Genomic DNA, 9285 nt, shown 5'->3' on the forward strand with positions numbered 1-9285 from the left:
AATATGATTTATACCGCTAAGACATAAGTAATCTCTCCAATTTTGTCTCTATTCCTTTTCTACCACAGTGATATTTCACTACATGTAACTATAAATCATATCAAGAAAACTGGATAGATATTTCACGAAAGGACATATAAGAATGTTCAAAAAAAGTTTTTTCATAATAGCACTATGAATAGCATTCATACTGACATATCAAGTCACATTCTTTGGGGGGGCACACCCAATGATGTGCAGGAGTTGCTCCTGGATATGCACTCAGAAACCACTCCTGACAGGCTCAGGGGACCATATGGAATGCCAGGGATCAAACCTAGGTCAGCTTCATGCAAGGCAAGCTCCTTATCCACTTTACTATCTCTCCAGCCCCTCAAGTCACATTCTTGACAATGTTTTATTTGTATGAATCAATGCTATCAGCGGGTATATGAGCTCTGAACCACAACATGAAAAGTGATACAATGGAGGGTCAGTGCTTTTGTGTACATGTACATGCATGTGTGTGTGTGTATGTGTGTGTGTGCATGAGTATGCATGCAAGCATGCATGTGCACCTATTTATCTTACTGCAGAAGCAGGAGGGACATATCTGAGAAATCTGTCTGACAAGTAATAGAACAGCATGTTGGCATTCCAAACAACATTAGCAGCAGAAAACACAGGTCAAATGGCACTGGGCCTGTCTAACACAGGAAAAATAAGTTAAGAGCATTTGTGCTGTTCTAATGGCAGCAGAAAGAGAGGGGCCTGGCACATGAAACTTCTCAGAGAGAAGTGGCCCTTCTTGCCATTGGATTTTAGGTTCTCTGGAAAGTCTCCCCTCCTATTGCTGTCTCCGGTGACTTCTGCTAGCTTGCAAAGAATGTGGTGGGGCAATTCTAGCTGGTTGTTGCCATGTTTTAGCGAAGTCATTTTGTGGAGAATGATGATTTTTTTTTTAACCTCAGACACAGTCTCATTAGCTAGTTCCATGGCAGGACATTGGAATAGTTTCCATGAAGTTATGTCAGCCCTGTCTTTCTGGACAAGTCTTCAGAGACAAAAATAATGGTGATCCAGAGATCTCAGAAAACTTCCTCCAGCCCCTCATTGATTAGCAGAAGATTCTTATGTGTTCTTGGAAGTCAGGCTTGGGGATGAAAGTGGATGGGAAATGTGCAGAGTTAGTCCTGACACAGAGATCACAGTCTAACTAAGGAAAATTGGGAGCAGGGGATATGTGGAGGTTAATAATCTGAGACTGAAATTTTAAAAGACTCATTTTTGAGAAATTAATTTTTAAAAATGTATAGGTCTAAAAATAAATTTTAAAAAATCTAAGAAACACATATATTCATGAACAGAATTTGGTACATAATTGAAATCCACCCCATAGTCCCTTTTAGGCCATATGACTTCATTTAAAGCACCTTTGTTTAGTCTAAGATATTCTGATAACTAAAACCAGAGAAAAATGACATCATGGGACAAAAGATGTGTCAGGAGACTCTGTTGAAATTTAGAGTGTGGAGAAACTGAAGAAATAATTCTCAGAGAAGGTGCAGTATTTGAAGTACTTTGAGGCCAATGACCTAGTGAGGACAGGGTAAGGGCCCATCTTCAGCAGATAGGAATCATTAATTAAAATCAGAAATTAATGAGGTGCAGCACATGTGGGGAGAGGAGAATTAAATCTGAATAATGCTGAGTGTACAGATACCTGTGGAATATCCATTGGAAATGCCTATTAGATCATTAAAAACAAAGGACTTGTCCTCAGGAGATAAGTTACCGCTGCAGATATGAATCTGGGCCTCATTATCCATAAAGCAGAAGCCACATTGCTTCTTCTAAGTCTTTTAGCACTGATTTATAATAAATCAATAGTAGAATTGAACTGGGATCAGTGAAAACCCTTATTCTCTGTATTCTCTACATAGATGAACTTCAAGTCTTTTGGGGCAGGGCAGGGATTTGGGTCACATCCTGCAGTGCTTGGGGTTTACTCAGGAATTACTCCTAATGGGCTCAGTGGACCATATGTGGTGCTGGGGATGAAACCTGGGTCAGCTGCATGTAAGACAAATGTCCTACCATTGCACTATCACTCCAGCCCCACTTCAAGTCGTTTTAAAAAACATATACACATATATATATATATATATTTTAATTCTTGATATGGAAATGGTACATCTGTCAAAATCTTTTATAGATCTATGTCTAGGTATATTCATTTTTTAAAAAAAGAATTAAAATCCCCATTAGAATATGGTAGTATAAGAACTGTTCTGGAAACAAATACATGGTTTATGTTTAACCAAAATGAAAAATTGAATTCTGCAATCTTTTAGGGATTGAAATATGGCTTCAGAAAGTGTACACAAAACTTTACTATGAAGGTTTTGAAATGTGACTTCCAATTACTTGGATTCAATCCATGATGAATTTATTTACAAGACACACACACACACACATACACACAACAGAACTATAATAAAAATGTTGTCTTGGTTTGGTCAATCGCCTAATATCTTATGGATCCAGGGATAGAGTGAGATGCAGTGTAATGCCCGATCATTTTGCTAATCCTTGATGCTCATTCATCTCTGTATAGAGTAACCGTGCTGAATCGTCACCATGACCAACATTACCATAAAAATCTATCATTACTAAGCACCATGCATGCACCAAACATTGTATGATAACACAGAAATCTGTTCCCTCAGAGTTTATATGTCTTTTTATAAATTAACAACTTAAGTTTCAAAACTTATATGGTGTAATAATGACCTTATTTCCCAGAATTATGTGAATATTTCATAGGAAAACCAGTTTAAGAATAAGCCTTCTGTTTGCCTGCTAAGGGGTCAGGCTGAGGGTTGGAAAGGAAGCTGGGGACATTGGTGAAGGGGAGGCCAGACCGGTGGTGGGATTAGTGTTGGAGTGTTGTAGACCTGAAACAACTGTACTATGAACAATTTTGTCAATCATGGTATTATAATTTTAAAAAAGAGTAATTCTTCTCACCCTTCTATACCTATCTTCTATACATAAATGTCTGAGTATTTTTTAAATGTTACTTGTGGGGCCAGAGAGATTAGGAGTTAAGGCACTTGTATACTTTAACATTCACCTACCTTGAGAAAACAACTTATCTCATTTCAATATTTAAATTATTTGAGACCAAGATAATAAGAAACCGCAAAGAAAAGTATAAGAAATCTTACTTACTGCTTTCTCTTGCTGAAACTCTCGACTTTCTGACTTTGGAGGAGGTACTTGATGTTTTCCTCTCTAGCCACAGACCAGGAAAGGACACTGCTTTGTAGAATAGGCTGTTGACTGCCAGGTGTCATGAGGAAGACTCGCCATGCTGGGAGCTGCCTAGGGCATACTCACGACCTACCTCAAAGCTGAGAATCCATATTTGATATTGCAATGAATTCATTTGTCTAGAATAGACATTTATAATTCCTGGACTGACCTTTTGGGAGCAGCCATCCCATCTCCCTCTAAGTAGCTTTTCTGGGGCTCCTCCGGGCACAAACTCAACTCAAAGGCAAGAGCCCAAATAGAAAATGTACAAATGAAGAGCAATTAACTCTCTCTTGGATTCATTAAGGTCAGGAAATCTTCTTTTCCCAGGAGGAAACAAATATATCAGCTTCATATCTTTTTGTGGATATGTTAAGAATAATTTTAGTACTGGTTTCTATTAAAATATTGTGATTGGCATGAGATTTTTTTCTTCCCTTACCAGTAGGAAGTGAAGGGTTAGAAAGGGAGTCATCTCAGGGCTGGAGCAATAGCACAGAGGGTAGGGTTTTTGCCTTGCACACGACCAACCCGGGTTCGATTCCCAGCATCCAATATAGTCCCCTGAGCACCGCCAGGGGTGATTCCTGAGTGCAGAACCAGGAGTAACCCCTATGCATTGCCAGGTGTGACCCAAGAAGAAAAAAAAAAAGAAAGGGAGTCATCTAATCTAATTTGGTTAGATTCTATAACTCGAGGTTTCTCTCCTCAGACTTAGATAATTCAAGCTGAAACCTCGACCATTTCAACAAGTATCTGGAGTCACAAGACTAGTAACTTCTGGTACTAAGTAGTTTCTCACAATCACGTTCACGATAACCCTGTTATTCGTCTATTGCCTCGAACAGGCACCAGTAACGTCTCCTTCATCCTAGCCCTGAGATTTTAAAGTGCCACATTCAAGGCCCTTTCAGGGTTAGGAGAATGAGACCCATTATTGTTACTGGTATTTGGCAGATTGAGTACGCCACGGGGAGTTTGCCAGACTCTGCCATGTGGGCAGGTTACATTCGGTAGCCTGCCAGGTTGTCCAAAGTAAGAATGAGCGGCTGCGCGCTTCCCGGAGCTGGGTTTTATAGTCTCTGAGTCTTGGCCGTTGATGGGATTACACCGTGCTGGGGGTCAGATGGTGGGTGTGACCCCTGCCTACTGGAAGATGGAGGATCTGGATGGAGGATGCTCAGCCCCAATCCGAGCAGGCTTGGAGATCTCAGCCTCGGGACCCGCATGCCTTTGTTCCTCTGCCGGTACCTTCATGCATGTGGAGAGTGGTCTCAGCTTGGTTGTGGCTGGTTCTGGAGGTCTTTGGCTGCCAGAGTTCTGCTCGGGGCAGGGAGGGAAACTCAACCCGCCCCCCTCCAAGGGGCCCCGGCGAGGACAGCCAGGCGTGGGGGCAGGAGACTGTGCCAAGTAAGTAATTTCTAGTTTAAAATAATCACTCAGAAGTGCTGCTTCCTTTTTTCCCCATCAGTGTCCTTATGCCTTTATGCTCTCTGATTTCTAGTTTTATCATTGTTCATGAATTTATCACGACACCATTCCTATAAAGTTCTAAAGGAGTAAAATGTGGAGCCATCAAATGGCTCTGTAAGGCATAGATAAAGAAAAGAAGTTTGAAAATTTTTCAATATTTAATTCATCAAAATTAGAGTAAAAACATTTTACAGGACTGAAAATTAGGTCTTTAACGTTCAAAAACTCCCTTAGAAACATGACTTCTTCTAAATATGAGGGTACAGAAGTACTACAGAAGCAATACTTATTGAAGATCATAGCCATCAGGTAAATGAAAATAAAAGTGAGATTGACATTTTACATTACAAATTCTAGGATTGCTATAATGAGTAGGACACACAAAGTTATGTTACAGAGAAACTATGACCTTTGAACACTGTACTGCTATAGAAAATGGGGCTGTTCGGGGATGTGGGGGCGACTAAAACCTCATGGGAAGGGAGATGTTCCAGTCCGTCCTTCACGCCCTACCGAGGTCACCAGTTGCCCCCCACGAGCGGCTCTCCAGCACGGCCACAGCCCCAGAAGCACAAGGACTTAATGCAGAACCCAGCAGCTTGGAGCAGAAAAGTGAAAGGACTATGCGTTAATCCAGGCCATCATGTCTGTCCAGAGGGGAAAGGGTGTTGCCCATTCACCCTTTCCTCCCTGGAAAGAAAGATGGCGGCCACATGGGAGCCTTGTGGACAGCAGGTATGAGCCGGGGGAGTGGGGGCGACTAAAACCTCATGGGAAGGGGGGAGTTTCAGTCTGCCCTTCACGCCCTATCGAGGCCACCAGTTGCCCCACTAGCGGCTCTCCAGCACAGCCACGACTCCAGAGCACAGAAACCAATTTCTTAACTATCTGACTTTCAGTAGAAATACTTCCAGGGTCAATAAGTAAAATAGCAGAAATCCAAAATCAACATTTAATTCTTGAACCCAGCTGTAGAAAGCAAATCACTTCACAATGCTTTTTCAGCATGTCTGATTTGGGGGGGGTGGTAAACTCTAAATAATAGTGGTGAATCTTTTATTGAAACAATGAATCTAATCAAAGCAGATAGAGTGTTAACTAGAATTCATCTGCCTCACAGGGACTGGGAGGGGTGGGGGGTGGGGTTTTATTGGGGTTCTTCATGGTAAAAAATAAGTATTGGTAAAGGGAAATGTGTTTGATATTTGCATGACTGAGACCTAAACCTGAAAGCTTTGTAACCTTTCCCACAGTGATTCAATAAATAAATAAATAAATAAAAAAGAAAAAAAAAGAAAATGGGGCCGTTGCTTTAAAAACAACATAGCATTTATTTACCAAAAAAACATAGAGATGCCATATGAGTTGACAACCTTACATTTACTATACAAACAAAAATATGTTTCCACTAAAATCTTATACATAGAGTCATAGCAGCATCACTCAAAACAGTCAAACAGAGGGAACAAGGGAATTGTCTAACATATGACAAAAGGATAAATGTAATAATATATATCAACAAAATGGAAATCAATGATAAGAAGGAATGAAATACCAATATAATATGAATTAACTTTGAAAACATCCTAAATGAAAAAACCCAAACACAAAAGCACATACTGTGTGATTTCATTTATATGAAGTGTCCATAATTAATCTAGATACACAAGGCAGAACAGGGTTTGTCTAGAGCAGTAAAAATTGGAATTATGTTAGGAGTAACAACATAGGTTGTTACTTGTGATTAGGGGGTTATGAAAAAGCTCTAAGATGTAAACTATATTGGAGAACAACATGCTTTTGAGGTCACCAAAATTGGGAGTATATTGAGAATGATAGTAAAAGAGTACTGGGAGTACTTTTTTGGCAGAGGGAGTAATGAAATCATTCTAAGGTACCAAAGTGTTGAAAAGTTGGACACTTTAGGGACCCAAACTACAATGATTAAATTTTAAAATGTTTGTCAAGGAAACAATTTGGAAAGTTGGAGGGTGGAAAGAACCTGGGAGTTCTGATGGAAGGATATGGTGGAAAGAGAGTTGGAAATATTACATATCTGACACTCTATTATTATAGTAACTCTGTAAATTATGGTGTCTAAATTAAAAAATAATTTAAAAGCTATTAAAGAGAAATAAAACAGAATATTGTGATCACAATGCATAAAATTCTTATCACAAGCATCAGTTTTTCCTGGTGGAATGGAACAGAACAGATGTCAAGAGATCTTATACAGGGTTTCCATTTATGTTTGCCACTAGGATATCCGTGTTTTTCTCCCTTAATTCAGAAAAAAAAATACTATTTCGTCACTGATCTCACCAAGGAGTCTCCTTCTGTGAGCTTTCTTAAGGCGCCTTTGACCTCCTTGTTTCTTAAGCTATAGATGATGGGGTTAAACATGGGGGTCACAACACAGAAGAGCACAGAGACTAGAATGTCCATGTCCAGGTTGTTACCTATGTCAGGTCTGTCATAATTGAAGTTGGCTGTCCCAAAGAAGACCACCACCACAGTGAGGTGGGAGGCACAGGTCGAGAAGGCCTTGCTCCTGCCCTGAGCAGAGGGAATCCTGAGGATGGCAGCAATGATGAGTGTGTAGGACACTGCAGTAAACAGGCAGGGACTCAGGCCAATGGTGGCACTGGCCACATGGAGCACAGATTCATTGAGAGAGGTGTCTGAGCAGGAGAGCTTCAGGATCAGTGGGATGTCACAGAGAAAGTGGCTGATCTGATTGGGCCCACACAGCGTGAGTGTGACTGCCAATGTTGTGTGTATCACAGAATTCACCAAGCCACACAGCCAGGACCCAATCACCAAACAGACACACACCTTCACACTCATGAGGATTGGATACCGAAGAGGGTGACAAATGGCGACGTAGCGGTCATAAGCCATAGCTGCCAATAAGACACCCTCAGTGCCAGCACAAGTCACTAAGAAGAAGATCTGGGAGAGGCAGCCATCATAGGAGATAGTCTTCTTCTCCCGGAAGAAATTCACCAGCATGACTGGAACAGTGGTTGAAGTATAGCAGATGTCCAAGAAACTTAGGTTGCTGAGGAAATAGTACATTGGAGTATGCAAGGCAGCACTGATCCTAGTGGCTGTTATTATGAGTGTGTTCCCCAGGAGAGTTACCAGATAAATGGCCAGAAAAATCAAGAAGAACAAGCCCTGTAGGTTAGGGTGGTTGGAAAACCCCAAGAAGATGAGTTCAGTGACAAATGTTTGATTGTTCATTTCAGCTAGTGGCATATCTACAAAGCAAGATGAGAAAGGAAAGCACAGTGAGAATGTAGAGAGAGCATTCCATGTGGGTTCATCACTTACCTAGCCAAAGCTTGATGGATACAGAACAGTATGGGCTATCGAGGCAGCTGTGCTAGACAGGCTTCAGAGGAGTCACATTTCTTAGAGATCTGACTGACCCAGTCTTAGGGACTCAGGAATTTGTATGACTACTGGTAAGTGAAAATAAATGTAGACTTGGTTAAAAGCAACAAATCATAAGCTCCCATGTTACTAGAAAGTATCTCTTTTGACATAATAAAACTTTATTGAAAAAATTAAGAAAATGTAGATTTATGAATTTAATCAACCACAGAATCAAAATCATTGCTACTTTTTAGTATACTACTCCACTATAGAGTTTGTTGTTGTTGTTCTTTTTATAGTTCTTTGTAACTTTGAAATTTGCAGTGATTCACTGGTCCAGCCTTTCTGGAAAACAATATGGACAGACCTTCAAAAACTAGAAATTGAGCTTCCATATGACCCCGCAATACCACTTCTAAGAATATATCCCAAGGGTGCAAAAAAAAGCACAGTAGAAATGACATCTGTACCTATATGTTCATTTGCACCACTGTTCACAATAGACAGAATCTGGAAACAACCCAAGTGCCTGAGAACAGACGACTGATTAAAGAAACTTTGGTACATCTACACAGTGGAATACTATGCACCTGTTAGGAGAGATGAAGTCATGAAATTTGTTTGTAAGTGCATAGACATGATAAGTAAAATGAGTCAGAAAGAGAGGGACAGACATAGAAGGACTGCACTCATTTGTGAAGTACAAAATAACATAACATGAGACTGACACCGAAGGACAGTAGACAAAAGGGCCAGAAAGATTGCTCCATAGTTGGAAACCTGCCTCATGAGCGGGGGAAGAAGGCAACTGGAATAGAGAAAGGATCACTAAGAAAATGATGGTTCCCATCAGTCGGGATGGGAAATGTGTGCTGAAAGTAGATAAAGGATCAAATATGATAAACTGTCAGTATCTGTATTGCAAACCATAATGCCCAAAAGTAGAGAAAGAGTATGGGGAATATTGTCTGCCATGGAGGCAGGGGGAGGGTGAGAAAGTGGGGGTAGACTGAGGATATTGGTGGCAGGGAATGTGCACTGGTGGAGGGATAGGTTTTTGATCACTGTGTGATTGTAACTCAGACACGAAGCTTGTAACTGTATCTCACGGTGATTCAATAAAATTTTTTAAAA

General features: G+C 40.6%; 1 protein-coding gene across 1 annotated transcript; it reads right to left on the minus strand.

Moving 5' to 3' along the window:
- Positions 1 to 7071: 7071 nt before the first annotated feature.
- LOC130031449 (olfactory receptor 5V1-like) lies at positions 7072 to 8031 on the minus strand. Its single transcript, XM_056122796.1, has one exon. It carries the CDS (start codon positions 8029 to 8031, stop codon positions 7072 to 7074), a length of 960 nt encoding a protein of 319 aa, XP_055978771.1.
- Between the last annotated feature and the right edge of the window lie 1254 nt (positions 8032 to 9285).

Source organism: Sorex fumeus, unplaced genomic scaffold (genome assembly GCF_029834395.1).
Source record: "Sorex fumeus unplaced genomic scaffold, SorFum_2.1 ptg000047l, whole genome shotgun sequence".
Taxonomy (NCBI): Eukaryota; Metazoa; Chordata; class Mammalia; order Eulipotyphla; family Soricidae; genus Sorex; species Sorex fumeus.

Coding starts and splice junctions, on each gene's coding strand:
- LOC130031449 (XM_056122796.1), bottom strand. CDS start 8,031: ATGCCACTAGCTGAAATGAACAATCAAACATTTGTCACTGAACTCATC.